Source organism: Curcuma longa, chromosome 14 (genome assembly GCF_044706935.1).
Source record: "Curcuma longa cultivar G26 ecotype Majalengka, Jawa Barat chromosome 14, ITB_CL_G26_1.1, whole genome shotgun sequence".
NCBI lineage: Eukaryota > Viridiplantae > Streptophyta > Magnoliopsida > Zingiberales > Zingiberaceae > Curcuma > Curcuma longa.
In genome coordinates this window covers 5,894,255-5,911,235 of record NC_133874.1, presented here as the reverse complement: position 1 = coordinate 5,911,235, position 16,981 = coordinate 5,894,255, and the positions used below count along the sequence as shown (strand labels likewise).

The following is a 16,981-nucleotide window of genomic DNA, read 5'->3' as shown; positions in this document are numbered from 1 at the left end:
TCAAGTCCGCCCGATGTCGTCCTATCATCGCGTACCCACCCGAATTGAGGACAAAATGTTTGATTTAGATGAACAAAAGAAAGCTCTTTGATCTTATGAGATTTCCTTGCTTGTACTCAAATCTTTATGTGCAAACACAGCATAAAAGATTCAAACACAAGTTTATGAGTTTAGGTATCAAATTAAGGAAAAATAAACTCGGAGGGTCAAATTGAAAATGTGTTGTAGCTAGTGGGCCGGCCCGGCCCAAATGTAACCCTCATAATACATTTGGGCCGCCGCCACCTCCGGAGTGCCATCTCCGGAAAGCACCAGCTGAGCTTCCAATGGAACAATCCCGAGCACAGACATCGATGAACGGTCGCCCTTGTCCTGTGTAGAGGAGATCCCCTTCGATCTCAATCCCCGGCGCCCATTGGACTCGATCCTGCCCTCCGATTCTCTTTCGCCGACTTATTTGATCCAGCAGTTGCTCGCGTCTAAGATTCCAAAGGGAACAGCAACTGGGAGATTAACCCATGTGTGGAACTCTTTTGAGAGCGTGGATCTTCTGTTAATTTCTCTTCGTGTCCTCCAATGCAAAATGAGCATTCCTTTGGTTAGTTGACTGTGAAAGTTTTGATCTTTGTTTGTCATACTAATGGATTGATGCTTCTGTTGCTCGGTTGCTTTCAGCATGCTGCACCATTGCTTGTTGACTTTCATATTACCTTATTCTTATTCTTTATATAGCTTTGCTAGTGAGATTATGAAAATGGGAGGAAGAAATTATAGAGTATGGTGGCCTCAACAGCTCTTGACCTCCACGTCCAGTTCTGGCCTGTTTCTCTTTGGTTGGTTTATGGATTCTGTTGATTCTATTGACATTGTCATAGCAGCTGCAATTTCTTCAGCAAAAATTGTAACCCTTCCTTTTCAGACTAATCTTGAGGTCAGCGAAATGCCAGAATGTTACTAATGCACCTTGCGTGTTTGAGCAAATTTCATTAAAGAATATGCTCCTATATGTTTTTGTGATATTAATTTTTTTCTGTATTTGGAATGAAATGAGATGCTAAGAAGTTTCTCTGACATTCTCAAGCAAATTTTGTTTGGGAACAATGTGCTTTTATAATATAGATATTGTTTGTTTGGGAACAATGTGCTTTCATAATATAGATATTGTTCATACCGAGAAGCTTCTCTAACATTCTCAACAAATTGTGTTTGGTAACAATACTCTTTCTTAGTATGATGATATCAGATTGCTTCAGTTGAACTTAGCATCCCGGATGCAGCAATGATATTAGTGACTGCAAAAATTCTGGATGAAAAGTTGTTTTAACTTTGAACATTTGAATCATTTATAATGCAAAGTATTAGAGCTCTTGAGGAACTTAATGATTAGTATCTGCTCCAGTGCTCCCTTCTGTTGTCTTTTTTATATTTAAAGGAGAACACTACAAGGTTTTTTTGGGTGAAGGCATAGTTGTTTAATATTTTCCCAATTTTGCAAGTATTTTATTCTTGAAATTCTTTACATGATATGCCACCCGTGTTATTTTGTTAGCTTTGCATTTATTACTACGATAATTGATTGACCTAGAATAAGAAACCTGGTTGCTAGTTCCGCGCAACTTATCCTAGATGTCTCATCCTTAATTTTTGTTGGAGTTTCTTATACCAATAGCTTTTGGTTGCCCTTGTTAAATTTTGGAGTTTTAGGTTTTAGTCTAATACTAAATATGGATAAACTTATTATTCATATGCAACAACAAGCAGAAGTCCCAGCTATTATGAATATGCTAACTTACTAATTTGATGAGTTTTATTTTGAAGGCAGATTGTCATCTACGACTAAGTCACCTATATTGCATAAAAAATCTACTATTATATTATTGCCGAGAAGATATAATATTACTACACTTGATTAGAAAGTATGCTAGTAGTTTTACCATTGGAAGATACATTGTTATGGTCCATTCTTCTTATGGTTAAGATAGTTGCTAGAATTATACAATTTACAATTTGTATCATGCGATACAATATGGTTCACATATAAAACAATATAATTCTTACATATGGATAAGAAGTGAAAATAACCACGATGCAATTCAATACAATTTGATTCAACAGAAATATATTTTATATGATTCTAAAAACAAGAAATTCAAGCTAGCCAATTAAAAATAATTAAATTAAACTCAATATATACTAGAAATTAGATTGGATTTATTATAAAAGAAGACCATTAAGAAATTAATCGAATTGAATATACTAGAAATTAGATTGACTTTACTATAAAAGGAGAAAATTGATAAATTTTCTATTATATAATACAAATATAGTGGTAAAAAATAGAGACATAATTGATGTTAGCCAATGTGAACTTGATGCATATGAATGATTCAGAAGAAGTAAATCTTATCAGCTTTAAATTTTATTAAGAGCTGAAGATTTGGTCCCCGATTGGAATAAGATGTTTTAGTGTTGTGCCAACAGTGTTAAGACATGGTGCCAAAGACACGAACACAATAGGAGGAAGGAATTGGAGCAAAGTTAGAAGAAGAAGATCAGAGGAGAAAAAGAATAGAAAACCTTAATGGCTTAACCTCATTGCTCAATCGTCTTATGGAAGCTCGTGGAGCCTCGAGCAGCTTGCAAAAGCCTTGAATAGATTGCTTGTCTCATTGCCATCTTAAACAACTCATAAAAGGTTCGTTGTTGTCTTGGAGGTTGTAGAAGCTTTGTAATCGTCTTAGATAGATTGTGGAAGATTTGTTGTCGTCTTATATGGATCATGGAAGCTTCTCCATCATCTCGAATAGGTAAGGGAAATTTCATGGTCATCTTAGACATGTTCCGAAGCTTCATCGCCACTTGAAAAATTCACCCAATTAGATAAGTTTCACATGTTAGATGATGGGTGGAACAAGATGTTTTGCCTGGGCTGACTAGCCCTGAACAATATTTTAGTCCCTCGTTAAGAATCATTGCCAACTTATTCCATTTGATCTATTATGCTATCAAATGAAATATTATATTATCTTGACATATTTTAGATATCAAAATATTTTTTAATTAATTAGCAATATTTTTTAACATATTTTATGATCCTTTTTGTGAACTTTACCATGCACGATTTGATAATTGATGAAAACAATAACTTTGATTTGACAACCTATTGTTTGGATGCTAAAATATTTTGAAAAGGTTTCTTTCTAGAATTGAATGCTTTTTTTTTGTTTGTTTGTTTAGGAAATCTTGGTATCTGCCAATCAAAAGATGCCATTAAGATTGGAGTGTTACACATTTTCTCTTCTGGGATATTGCTTAACTGATTGCTCTGGTGGCAAATTAAGACCAGTGTGCAGTCAGAATGGTGGGCATCCTTTCAGGGAACAGTTCAATGATGAATGCTATAAAGAACTGAAAACTTGTCAAATTAATGGAAAATGGAGCTGTGATTGCATGAATTTCGTAGAACCTTACTTCCCGTCTTCAATGGGATGCAATAACTGGATTTTTATGCTGCTATGTAAACCCCAAAGAATCCTGTACAAGAGGAATCAACAGATTGCATATCTGCATCATGTGCATCACAATGGTGATATAGTGACCCCTGTTGATGTCCACGTATGTAAGTCTTGAAACACGCCTGTTGTTGTTTCATTTGTGCTTAATTTGCCATCTTCTATCTCCCAAAATTTTATCTTTTTGTGTTAATCCCAGATAATAATATATGAAGTCCCAACCTTCGGTGTAAGTCATGTGTCTTTGAACTCTTGGCATTCTCCTGAGAATATTGATTTGCTGTCAAAGAAGCCAAAATGGGTGAAGGAAATTTACAAGAAGCCTGTAGTCATTAATTTGGTTTGATCTTGTGAACTACTTTCCTTTTACATTTTTTAATTTTAATTTTTGTTTATTTCCTTCTCAGTTTATTTTTTCAAATCATCAATTTATTTATTCCAGGAGACAGTTCTTCTGGCACTCAATTGTTCAAATGCTGCCAAAACATTCTTGGAGCAACTGGAAAACACCCGTAGTCCCATGACTGGCATCTTCTTTGTGTCAATGTACTAACCTTTGCATTTTTTTTCACAACCCCCAACCTGTATTCTTACTTTCCTATATCATTCTTACTTTCTGCTGCTGCTTATTTAGATTGCTGAGAGTGGCAACCGTCATATGGCACATGATGGCTGCAATTGTAGCTTCCATCTCCACAATTATATACATATTCCTTCAATTCTTACATAAACCCTTGAGTCATGGTTCCATCTTGTTTATATTATCAAAGATATTCACGCATACATGCAAGAATGTGCACATTCGTAGCTGTCAGTTTCTGTACTGGCCAGTTACTCTTCAAGCTCCTGGTACCAGGTAATCAAAAATGCTTAAGCTGAACTTTGTTTTATATTTTTTCAGAGTTTTTCTTATCATATGATAATATCTTTTCAGCATTCCCCACTCGAGTGTTGAATATTCTCACAAAGTTGCATTAAGGAAGCACTTCATTTGGTCTAATGTTTTGATGGATGTTACCTTTGGGATTGTTCTTGGAATCCTATTGTTGGCTAATGTTGAAACTATCTGTTCATGGATTTCGGTTATTGTTCATCAAATAACTAATGACCTGTTGCGCTCAGGTTCTGTATGGTTAATGGGTGTCCCAGCTGGTTTTAAGCTGAATAATGAGCTAGCGGAGCTTATCGGCATAATTTCCCTCAATACAATTCAAGTTTTCTCTACCTTATGGTCCTTTATGGGTGTTTTTTTGCGGTATTATACTCTGGTTCTTGCACTCTTGGGGATAGTTTTTGGCCTGACTATACCAGTGGCCTTGTGCATTGATATGCTTAAACTGGCAACATTTCATATTTGTATTCTGCAGCACATGATATCTTTTCTCTATTCACAGCAGATTCAGGCTTTAGCTTCTTTATGGCGTCTATTCCGGTAATTTCTTTCAGAATTTGAAAATGCTTTCTAATATTCTGAATTGATAATCTTACCTTCTAAAGTATGCCCTTTGAAACAATTATAGAAATGTTTTGGATTATATGAGAACATGTGTTTTCTGAAATTGACATGCTTGTGATGTGCTGGCGGTACCAATTCAGCAGCCACTAGTAGGAAGGATTATAGTCGTTGGGAGTAGTGATGGCTCAGTTAGCCTGTGGCAATGAAATAGATGGGGGAGAAGGAAGAAGTTCTCTCGTTGATGGTCATGAATGTCTGAGATTTGGTAGTGGCAAAACCTTTGTGGTGTGCTAGTGCCGGTCTGCAAGGTGGCAATGAGGACATCTCTACAAGTCTTCTGTAGAGGAATAGGTCTTCCCATATTTGTGTTGGTTTGCTGCAGGTAGGGCTAGTGGTGACAGTGTGGGGCTTTTGTGGAGTGGCCTAAAGCTTCAAGTCAGATTTCTAGTATGCAAAGAAAGAAAGAAAAAAAATAAATAGAGGATAGCATGTGTGACCCTGTAATTGAGTCTTCACTTTTATCCCTCCAAATGACAGTCTTTTCTTCTTATGTGTCTTATACTGTTTTGCTTCCTGTTCGAAGAGCAAGGATTATTAAGATGGATGTTTTAGTTTGGTCGGTTTCACAATTTTGTTCATCTTAACAATGTTTTGCTCCTTACTCCTTGAAGTAGCACTTCCCTTGGCCTTTTAAGTGTAGATTGAGTCCATGCACCATGTGACAACAGCATCCAAAACCATCTACACCTTCCAATGCCTCCACCAGATCCTTAACAAACTAGACCATGTACAACAAAGGCAGTGCCCTCCTTGTTGGCACTTCCCATTACAACCTTTCTTCGATCTAGCCACATGGAATCATCTCCACCTCCCAGCAACCATTAATGTTAGCTATGACACACCCTTCAATGAAACTTAGCTCGATTATCATATGGCAGTAATCTCTTCCTCTTGGATGTTGGCTTAGGTCCTTCATGAACCTAAACACGTCTTCATTTCTATTTACTAGTATGCCATATGCCCTTTCTTAACTCGATGGATACATACATGACTAAAGTTAGCTAAGTTTTCTACATTTTTGATATATTTAACTAATCATCTCTATCTGTTGAAAATTGAAAATTTCTAGTTTCATGTATGGATTTACAATGTAGACCCACATTTTTGTTCAGTTTTCATAGTGGTTATTTCTGTCCCTATAATTTTCATTTATAAGTTTTTCATGAAGTGTTAATTTTTCTATACTGACAGTGGACAGAAGCGCAATCCGCTTCGGCAACGCTTGGATAGTTATGACTACACAGTCGAGCAGCATGTTGTTGGTTCTCTTTTGTTTACACCACTTCTGTTGCTGATTCCAACCACTTCTGTCTTCTACATTTTCCTCACCAGTTTGATAACAACCATTATTTTCCTGTCCATTATATTTGAGATTATTATTTCATTGCTTCACGCTACTCCCTATGCTGAGATGTGGATTTGGATCATGAGTCGAAGGAAGTTTCCCTCTGGAATATGGTTTGAAGTCTTAGATTTTGGTAATGGAATTACTGATGAATTTTATTCGCCACCTTGTTGTGATGGAAGGCCGGATAATAGCTTTCATGGTGGGGAATCGGGCTTTTTGGTTTCACTTCTTTGCTGTAACTATGCTACAATAGGTAACACAAACCAAAATTTTCAGCTGTCATTTGTTTGTATTCTGTGGCAAAATATGGATGATTACTAATCTGCCTGTAGTTTTACATTTTCGGGTGTCTATTTTGGATCAAGTATACAACAATCTAACAACACAAGAAACTGTTGAGCACACAAATTGATCGTGTCTAATTATCTCAACGAATTGTAAACCTGCTTCATGCATTTATTTTTCCATACAATCTCTTTCCTTTATTTTTTTCCCAAATAATTTGGGCCATCAAGCCAATAGTATATGTTGTGGACTAATAATTTTTGTGGAGTATATCTGCAGGGGAACAAATTTCAAGTATTTCATACGAAATTGTGTCTGTGTCAAGCATTAAACAATTTTCTCTCTGTTATTGCTAAAATTTAAATTACTAGCGTCCTATAAACAATTTGGAGTAAATGGGGGAGGACTATAATCAACCTATTACTGGAAATGTTTTGTCCAGATACTGCCACTTGTTAGTCAGTCATAGTTGGAAGTGAACTGAGCCACATTAAACTAGTTGTGTACCATCATTAGAAATAGAACTGCGAATGATTTTCATTCGAGCTTGCAAATACATGTTCTCATTGCAAATAATGATGGAATGCAGTTGGTATGATATAAAGTTCCTACTTGAATATGATCAGTATTACTCCCATCTTTGTGGGGTTGACTATTAGTCCTAATTTTGATGCAATTATGTTTCAGCACAAGTTATTCTACCTTACTACATAGCTGTATTTAATGGGGTTACTCCATCCTTTTTAACCTCGCTGGCACATGGAATTCTCAGCGGTCAAAGGTGACGTGCACGACAACTTTTCCTAATAGTCTCGAACAAATTGTTGCACTGGACTGAAAGAGTTTAGATATTCCTGCAGATTCCCATCGGCATTAGGTACTCGTTTGCCTTCTACAATGCCCTGGATGCAAATTACCTGCAAGGAATATTGGAAGCTATGCTACACTGCAGTCCTTTCAGGTAGATTGTGATATTGCAACCTCAAGAATCAGCGACATAACGAATCTCGCTACAACCAAAACATGTCGAGTTATGCCATCGGTCGAATATTTATTTATTCTTTTAGACTAGTCTTTGATATTCCCTTTGTTTTTTTTTTTTTGAACTGCTTGCCAATGTCTTTGCTCTTGACAATGTGTGTGTTTCCTTGTAGCTGAATTGTAGCATTAGAGTTTGATATCATTAGCATGTGGTTGTCCTTGGTTACGATATGCTAATTGTGTTATTCGATGTGTTACTGAAAAAGCTGAGGTGATGAACTGCTATGGTGTCAAAATCAACCTATGTACAATGTCTTTTCGTTTACATTTTGATATGTCAAAATGTTGTAAGTTAATCAAACTCTTGTGATCTGTCTAATGGACATCCTTTTTGTCTCTAGATATCTGTAGTTTCTAAATGTTACAGATAAGAATATGAGTATACGTTATGTTGTATGTGAAAATTATGGTAGTAATTTGTTTATAAATATAATTCCTAGCACAATTTTGGGAAATTTTATTTACAATATATATGTTACTTTTTTTTTTTTTTATCATTTTATCCTATTTTTTCCCTCTCTTCTACAGAAATTATAGTTTTTTAAAGAATATTTTTGACTAAATTCTTCATAGGTAAGCTGAGCATTTGGTCAAAACTGATGAATCGAAAATCCAGCAAATTATTTTTTTTTGATAAACTGACTCGATCGAATTGTTATTAAAATTGAATAAATCGAACGGATATAATATGATCGATTATCATTGTTGGTCATTCAGTTAATTAAATTTTAAATTTTATAATTGAAATTTAATCAAGATTTTTTTTAAAAAAATAATTTTTTAAATTAACTAAATCAAAAATTTTAAATAAATTAGTTTAGTCGGTTATTTTGATTTAATTAAGATTTTGCTCATCCTTAATCATAGGATCTCAATCTAAATTCAATAAGGTTGAATGAACCATTATATAGGTAATGTTAGTTAAATAGTAGGTTTTGTGTAGTCATTTTCTATCGCGCTTTAAACTTTTACAATGAAGAAGAAATATGCTTTAAAGAGTAGAGAATAAATACATTTGCATAATAAATACCTTTGGTCTATTTGCTTTGCCCTTTAAATTGTAGTCATCGTAATCTCTTACCACCCTATCATACCTCACGAGATTTACCTTTTTTATCACATTGTATTATATGTTACTAGGGGTGAGTATTCGATTAAAATCGAATCAAATCGAACTAAATTAATCAAAAATTGAATGAATCAATTTTTTTAACCAATCGAACCGACCAAATTTTTCAATAAAAATCGAATAAACTGAACTGGTATTTTATCGATTAATTCAGTTTTTGACCGAATTAACCGAATTAATCGATTTTTTTAAATATTATGAATATTTTACTAATGAATTAAGGATTTATAAATTTATTTATTTAAAATTTATAAATTATTTTTTCAATTTGGTTTATTCGGTTTAACTGAATAAGGAATTTTAAAATCGAAATCAAACCGAATTATGAATTAACCGATTTTTTTAGAAAAAATAATCGAAATTCTAAAATAACTGAACCGAATTAAAAATTTGATTCGATTTGATCGGTTTAACTGATTTTTTACTCATCCCTATATGTTACTCCAAACATTCTTCAATATGGATCTCATAGCAATTTAAAAAGATATAACTTATGATAACTTGGAGAGATTTTATTTTGGAGGGATTATTTTTCAGATTCGATCTCTATTTTTATATCATATTTACTACAACAACATTAAAAGTAAAGATATTTTTAAAATAAATATATATTTGTTGATTTATTACATGTGCGACGTCCTTTTAATTTTTTTCTAAAAATATCCATTGTAATTTATCATTCAATGTGGTTAGCATTGAAATAAAAAAAAAAGCGAGAGAGCGAGATGATGCTTCTCAACTCCCAAGAACCTTTGGGAATTAATAAAATCTTAAATCGATGTCAAATCATCACAACCCAGTGAATGAATGCCCTCCTTTTCTTGTTCTTCGTCTTCTGCCATATCTATCTTCTCTCAATTTTCGTATTATTTTGCTTTCTTTTGGTTTTTTAAACTTGTTATTTATGATTTTATTTTTGGTTGCTGAAGATTTTTTTTATAAAAAAGGAAGGATGGATCTCGAAATTCTATCTCCTCTGACTTAAAATCTACAATTGTGAGATCACCAAACCCACTCCAAAAACATGAAAAGTTTCAGAAGGAAATAAATTTATAAAAAAGCTAATAAACTAGATTTCAGCACGAAAATAGTAACCAAAACAACCAGCCCTGCTTGTCAAGTTTGCTAATTCAACAATTTATTCTGTAAACAGATGCAAATTTGACATTAATTTAAGCTACATTTCAGAGAACTATTTCGGTCTAGGAACCAGTAACAAACTCCCATACAAGACATTTTCCATCAAAGAAAAATTATATCTTCAGAAAGCAATACGCTTCAGTTACAATCATACAGGATCAAAATGACATGATTCATTTCCAAGGGATTCAAAGGAAGCGTCTTAGGAAATCCTTCATTTGATCGATATACGGCGACCGAGTCGGAATTATATGACCCATCTCATGTTCGATGATCATGGAGCACTCTTCGTCGAACATACCGGCTAGTTCCCTGCTTGCTTGATTTGCAATCTGCCTATCTTGTCCTTGGCTACTGCCGAAACAATGAAGTGAAGGGCACCTTATTGACTCCTTGGACCCCCATGGAATTGGCAGAAAACCAGAGCATAGGATTGCAAATTGGAAGTCCATAACATGGCTGCTTCGCTGTTGCTGCTGGCAAAACAAAGCAACCATCGCCGCCCCCTGAGAGAAACCGAAGACCCCGTCAAATGGTCCCATATGAGAGATTACATTCTTGAGGTGTTGGTAGGATACTTCAAAGCCAAATGTTTGTTGTTGATACTGCAAGGGATCAAACGGAGCATCTGTCATCTTCCAACATTGTTCCTCCAAGAGGTTCATCGAATGTTCGCTTGTTAGCCATGCATATCGCCTGTTGCAATTCATTTCTGGTGGTGGAGACTGTTGCACATAACTGCTGTCACTTGAACGTGGCTTGTATATGAATGGTAGTTCATGAGGAGCATCGACAAAAACAAATTCCACCATGTTCTTCAATTTCTTAGCAAGTGATGAAGTTCTTCCTTTAAAATTTGAAGCATTTTGTCTGAACCCATGTAAGCATAGAATCCTTAGCTTTCTGTCCCCGCTGTTACCTGAATAACAGACAAAAAAATGCCGCATAATTAAAGGAAATATAGTTAGAAGAGTTATATTGACCAGGATAAACAGCAACCAAGGGGACACTCAAACGCACATAGCATCGAGTGAAGGGCATAAAATGAAGAAAAGATATAGAACATTTCCTCCTTTTTTATCTCAAGGACCTAAATAAGATTTCATTTAACAAGCACCAGCAAGAACCAATACAATAATAGGTGCAGGGATATATTAACTCGTTTCTCAACTCTAGAGTTCTTTCAAGAAAAAAATCGAGTTAAAAAAAAATTAAACACATCTTTTTTTTTCATTGCCAACAGGAACATTGTTTGATTTTAACATGAATACAGACCTTACCATGAGTCCTAGGGAACTGGGCTGGCTTGATATCAGGAAAGCTGGAATTCGAAATACCCATTTCCTCCAAGGAATCAGGTGAAATATCTTCATGCTCATCCTCCTGCAACATCATTGGATTGCTTCCCTTGCCATTTTTTCGGCATAACTCACAAACATAAACTCTGCTGGAAATGACCTGGGCACAAGTTCATTACAGCAGTAAGCATATCATAGATTCATGCAATAATGAATGGACATTGTCAAGTGATCAGGAACATTAAGCATTCATCAATGCATTTTTTTATAAAATCAAATATATCTAGACACAATAACGGAAGAAATGTGTCAGGATCTAAAACTGCTTTTTACATATAAGTACAAATTTCTGTTTAAATGCAAACAGCAATAAAAACAAAGTTTAGCAAGAAAAATATGGTCATGAAAGTGGAAAGAACATTACACTAACCTGACAGTCATAGCAGACTAAAACCAGCATTCTACAGTAGTGGCATCGGTAACGAGAGGAATAATCGTCAAAGGAAATACCACAAAGTAGGCAACTGCCAATAACATCTGTGTCCTTACTTCCAACAGAAATACTGTTCAAGGAACAAAAAAGTGGAAATTGACACCCAGTTCAATACAAAGTACAAACCACGGCAAATATTACACAATGCTAACCATGAAGGCTTGATAGCTATGTTGGAACATCAGTAACTCACCGGTGATCAAAAACAAAATTCTTCCCTCTAAAGTAACCACCAGCTGGAAATTGTTCCAAGTATCTCTGAATTCCGCCAAACAACTTTCACAGAGAACACAAGAGACGAATAACAAGAAGATGAGCAAAATAAAAAAAGATATACCAAGTTGTATTTCTACCAATTCACTTGAACAATCAAGATACCAGAAACTAATGTAGTGACATCATGAAGTATACATGATTACAAGTTCACCTCATCAATTATTCCACTTTTGCAGTGTGGTTATCTTAAACCTGGAAATAGCTATGCACTCATGGTTGTGTTAGCTTTCATGTTGAAAAATCTTACAAGCAATGCGGAGTTCAGAAATACCATAAAATATGGTTAAGGCACTAAACCTCCGGGGGATAATAAACAGCTTGCACAAGGATGTAAAGTTTTCCAATGGAAACTTGTATCAGAATGACTAAGCAGTAATTATAATAATGTGGTCATTGCTAACAAGGTTCTGATGGTAATTTCCAAGGAAGAAAGCAAAAGGCCTTATCAACAGTAATAAAAATGGATAGCGAACCTTCCCAGGAAGAGCTTACCTGAAAAACATTCTCAAAACCTGCACCTTTTGATCTAATATAAGCTGAAGCAGTTTCACATCTAATACCGCCAGTGCAGTACCTGAATTGTTGCCATAAAAAAATGCAGAAATCATTAATTCCTTGGGGGCACTAAATTGGAGCACACAAATATACATGTTTTACATGTGTCTAATGTATGCCAAAAGTTGTAGCAATTATTACACCATAGATAGCCCACTCACCTTGATTGCTTTCTTTTCCTTTAGAGACAATCATAAGCATCTCTTCTTACCTCATTTTGCACTTCTATGCTCACGGCCCATTAACTTTAACGCACCCCCAAGTTAACAGAGTCAAGGCGATGAGCCAAGTTTGGGACTTATTTTCAGCTTAGGTCATACTCAGAGATGTCTAATGACTACGTGGGAGTCAAGTTCTAGTGTCATGTTATTTTGCACATTTTTCTTTACTATCCTACTGTCGTTTGCATTTCCATTGACTATGCTATTTTCTATTGCATGAGTCCACTTACATTATGTCAGTGTATATCCAGACTATTTAAATTGAAGTTCTGCACTTATAATTTATTTTATTGTTGCATATATTTCTGCCGTGTGCTATTTTATGGTGGTCATACAGTGATCAATATTGTTACGAGTGAAGAGCCCATCCTTTATATAGAAATAGATCTCCTTGGGTCGTGACAAAAGGACCATAAGAGAACTATTTGTTATAAACACAAGGATAATACTTACATGAGAATGCGTTTGCCATGCAGCTTTTCAGAATGCTGATCAATCCAAGAAGCTAGATCACTGTATTGTCTTATTTCTGGATCAAGAGTCTCCACATTTGTGGCCTTAAACTTCCCAATCCGTGTTTCATATAAGTTCCTTGCATCCAACAGAACAAGTTGTTTATCAGCCTTGGAATCCATATTAGTTCCTGGAATTGCTGTACTCCCATCAATAATAGAACAAAATATAAATCATTAACTTACACTAGTTGCTCATCCAAAAGCACCCACTCACCTGCATCATGGAGAACAGCATGAAACTCTGCTGCAGAGAGGTGCCTCCCAGCATCGCAAACTTTGGGAACCTCTGCTAGAGGATCGGACCTGAATGTTACCAACTCCTGTAATTTACCGTCATAATCATGGAATCTCGATTGCCAATCTTAAAAGATTAAATGATTACATTCCCAAAACGGAGTTCTCTTTTTTCCATTACCAAGCAAAGAAGAGGATACCTTAACCACACGAATTGAGAGTTCCGTAAACCCACATTCTCTCGTAACTCTAGCGTCCGAAGGATGTTCGCAGGACGCAAGCTTGAAGTCCGTGTCGTCAAATAAGCTCATGGATTTCAAAGCGGCAATGTGCTTCTCCAAAGACGGCATGCTTCCACCGACCTAAAGTTATATAAATGACAAGATCAAAACTTCCGCTAATACCAAAACTCGAAGAACAAAAACCACGTAGAAATAGGAAAGCAACAAAAGAGAACGCAAAAGGCGGCGCTTGTCGGACGCATCCAAAAGGGCTTACGGTGACATTGACACCGGAGGGAGCGATGCGAATACGGCCGAGGAGGGCAAGAGATCGGCAGTTCGAGTCGTAGAAGCGGACGAGGAAGGCGATATCTGGGACGGGGGCATACTTGTAGTAGAGGAGAACTCCGGCTCCATCGCCGCCCTCGGATCGGCCCTCCGACGCTGCCATTCCCGTCGCCCCACTTAAAACAGTGGGTGAAACCCTAATCTAGGACACTTGAATCCCATATTTCTCCAAATAAGACTCAACTATTTGTACAAATATATAATTTTTTTTTCATATTTATCACCGATTAGACGGATTAACTCATGTACTTATTAAAAAAATTTAAAATATATATAAAAAATATTAAAAATTTAAATTTAAATTTAAATTATAATTTAAATGGATCAAATTAAAATTTTTAAATTTAAATGGATCAAGACCACTAATGTATTACAATTTTTTACTTTAATTTTAATTTTTTTATAAAAAAAATCAACTTGTAGATTAACTCAAGTCCGTCACGAGTTGATCCATACGGTGTGAGGCCCTAGATGAGGTCTGTCCATATAAACTTATTTTAAAATAGTTTGATAAAATTTTAATCCAATCCATTTAAATTATTTAACAGGACATTCAATTGAACGATCCTAATTTAAATTGATAGCTTTACTTATTTGATAAGATAATTAATCAAGTCAAAGTCAAATCTAAAATGAACTAACTCGTTGAAATAATTATTAAAATTTGACTTAATTTCTATTTTATAATTTCAAGCTTAGTTTGTTTATAAGTTATCGATCTCTCAATTTAAACTTATTTAATTATTTATTGAATCATATAATATAAATTTATTTGTTTCTTTTAATTATTTATTTAACACGTTGATAAACATTATTTATGAATATTAACGAATTGAATATATATATATATATACAGGAATGATATCCTGCGCGATGAGTTTACGCGACTCCGTGCGCGATAGCCGACGTGGCGAGGAGTTTCACTGTTCATCTTCCACCGTGGCCGAAACGAAACAAAATCCTACAAAATCCCGTCTCTCCCAAAATCGCGCGGCTGATTCTAAATTCGAGCTTCCGTTGTGGTTGAAAAGGAAGCAGAGAAGGATGCGACTGCAGTAGAGGTGAAGAACGAGAAGGGTGGTCTGGTTGTGGAGAAGGCCTTGTCCTTCAGGGAGGAGAGCAACTTCTTGTCGGATCTCAAGGAATCCGAGAGGAAGGCGCTGTGGAGCTCAGAGCAGCCGTCGAGGAGGCCATCCTCAAGAACAAGCTATTTAGAGACGAGTTAAATCCGTCAGAGGGGAAGGAGAAGGTCCATGGAGAAGGGAGAAAACTGGAACTTGACAAATCTGCTGAGGCGAAGCACACCGACGAAGAAAAATCCGACCTCTCTACCCAAAACCAATTATAAAGGGACATTCTCCTCGTGGGCAGTATTACTTCAAAAGTGGACAAAACCAATAATTATGGTCGGTTCTCTTATGCATTAGGTGTCAGACAATTTGCCATATTATGAGACTTTCTGAGACATTTCAGAAAGATATGTATTGGCTTCATTTTTTAAGTAGTTGGATTTAAGTTGTATTATCTTGAACCTTGGTTCTTATTCTTTTTGTTGGTTTCCAGGTAATACTTCCATTGTACCCAATACAAAGTTTCATACTTCTGATAAAAAGTATTATAGTAAAACATTGAAGACAAAGCAGATTCCTTTCAAATCAAGCAATAACCGTACTCTTTCTTGGCACAAGAAAGTATCAGATGATAACCTTGTAATAAGATTTTCAGATGATGACAGTGGAACTGACTCTGGAGATTCTAAATCTGTACACATTCGAGGGACAAAATCGGTTTTAAAGACACCAATGAGTTCCTTGGACTCCCTCACTCATATAGATATAAAATTTTAAATTTTTTATTATCAAATAAGCCATCAGCCGGTTTTGTCCAAAACCGGCTGATGGACTTAAAGACCTCGAATGCACATGATCCGAACACCTTTTTTGCTCCTCTTGCACTCTATAATGTGTACATCAACTCAAAATGCATTGCGATACATCGTGTTGGAAGCAGAAATTTTTTTCGCTCGTGCTCGGCATGTGGATTGGGGTGGAAATTTTATTTTTAATTTTACATAGATAATACTTGGTGTACAAAGATAATGAGTTCATAATTGGTTTTGGGTAGAGATATAAAATTTTAAATTTTTTATTATCAAGATAAGTCATCAGCCGGTTTTGTCCAAAACCGGCTGATGGACCTTCTCCTTCCCACATGATCCGACGGATCTAACTCGTCTCTAAATAGCTTGTTCTTGAGGATTTTTTTCGACCTCTCGACGGCGACTCTTATTTTTAATTTGACATACTTTATACTTGGTGTTCAAAGACACCAATGAGTACGGTTATTGCTCATGATTTGAAAGGAATCTGCTTTGTCTTCAATGTTTTACTATAATACTTTTTATCAGAAGTATTAAAGAAACTTTGTATTGGGTACAATGGAAGTATTACCTGGAAACCAACAAAAAGAATAAGAACCAAGGTTCAAGATAATACAACTTAAATCCAACTACTTAAAAAATGAAGCCAATACATATCTTTATGAAATGTCTCAGAAAGTCTCATAATATGGCAAATTGTCTGACACCTAATGCATAAGAGAACCGACCATAATTATTGGTTTTGTCCACTTTTGAAGTAATACTGCCCACGAGGAGAATGTCCCTTCATAATTGGTTTTGGGTAGAGAGGTCGGGTTTTTCTTCGTCGGTGTGCTTCGCCTCAGCAGATTTGTCAAGTTCCAGTTTTCCCCCTTCTCCATGGACCTTCTCCTTCCCCTCCGACGGATCTAACTCGTCTCTAAATAGCTTGTTCTTGAGGATGACCTCCTCGACGGCGGCTCTGAGCTCC

General features: G+C 35.7%; 2 protein-coding genes across 3 annotated transcripts; one reads left to right on the top strand and one right to left on the bottom strand.

Moving 5' to 3' along the window:
• Positions 1-739: 739 nt before the first annotated feature.
• Positions 740-7,820, top strand: LOC141845527 (uncharacterized). The gene is made up of 9 exons (XM_074733587.1): positions 740-931; positions 3,238-3,615; positions 3,712-3,852; positions 3,955-4,058; positions 4,147-4,368; positions 4,447-4,944; positions 6,220-6,629; positions 7,349-7,442; positions 7,522-7,820. Exons 1-9 carry the CDS (start codon positions 749-751, stop codon positions 7,631-7,633), a joined length of 2,142 nt encoding a protein of 713 aa, XP_074589688.1. The 5' UTR covers positions 740-748; the 3' UTR covers positions 7,634-7,820.
• Positions 7,821-9,991: 2,171 nt separating this feature from the next.
• LOC141845140 (rhodanese-like domain-containing protein 6) lies at positions 9,992-14,258 on the bottom strand. Of its 2 annotated transcripts, none has more exons than XM_074733188.1 (9): positions 14,062-14,258; positions 13,764-13,925; positions 13,544-13,649; positions 13,268-13,466; positions 12,531-12,612; positions 11,956-12,038; positions 11,700-11,832; positions 11,252-11,429; positions 9,992-10,890 (listed from the first exon to the last, which is right to left on the bottom strand). In XM_074733188.1, exons 1-9 carry the CDS (start codon positions 14,233-14,235, stop codon positions 10,160-10,162), a joined length of 1,848 nt encoding a protein of 615 aa, XP_074589289.1. In that variant the 5' UTR covers positions 14,236-14,258; the 3' UTR covers positions 9,992-10,159. The 2 variants fall into 2 exon arrangements, with proteins under 2 accessions (XP_074589289.1, XP_074589291.1); XM_074733190.1 differs by having other exon boundaries at positions 13,268-13,457.
• Between the last annotated feature and the right edge of the window lie 2,723 nt (positions 14,259-16,981).

Bases quoted from the DNA above. Each gene is read 5' to 3' on its own strand.
- LOC141845527 (XM_074733587.1), top strand. From the start codon at position 749: ATGAAAATGGGAGGAAGAAATTATAGAGTATGGTGGCCTCAACAGCTC. The intron at 3,853-3,954 runs GTTTGATCTTGT...TATTTATTCCAG, and splicing joins AGCCTGTAGTCATTAATTTG to GAGACAGTTCTTCTGGCACT. The intron at 4,059-4,146 runs GTACTAACCTTT...CTGCTTATTTAG, and splicing joins GGCATCTTCTTTGTGTCAAT to ATTGCTGAGAGTGGCAACCG.
- LOC141845140 (XM_074733188.1), bottom strand. From the start codon at position 14,235: ATGGCAGCGTCGGAGGGCCGATCCGAGGGCGGCGATGGAGCCGGAGTT. The intron at 13,926-14,061 runs GTAAGCCCTTTT...ATATAACTTTAG, and splicing joins CCTCCGGTGTCAATGTCACC to GTCGGTGGAAGCATGCCGTC. The intron at 11,833-11,955 runs GTGAGTTACTGA...TTCCTTGAACAG, and splicing joins AATTTTGTTTTTGATCACCG to TATTTCTGTTGGAAGTAAGG.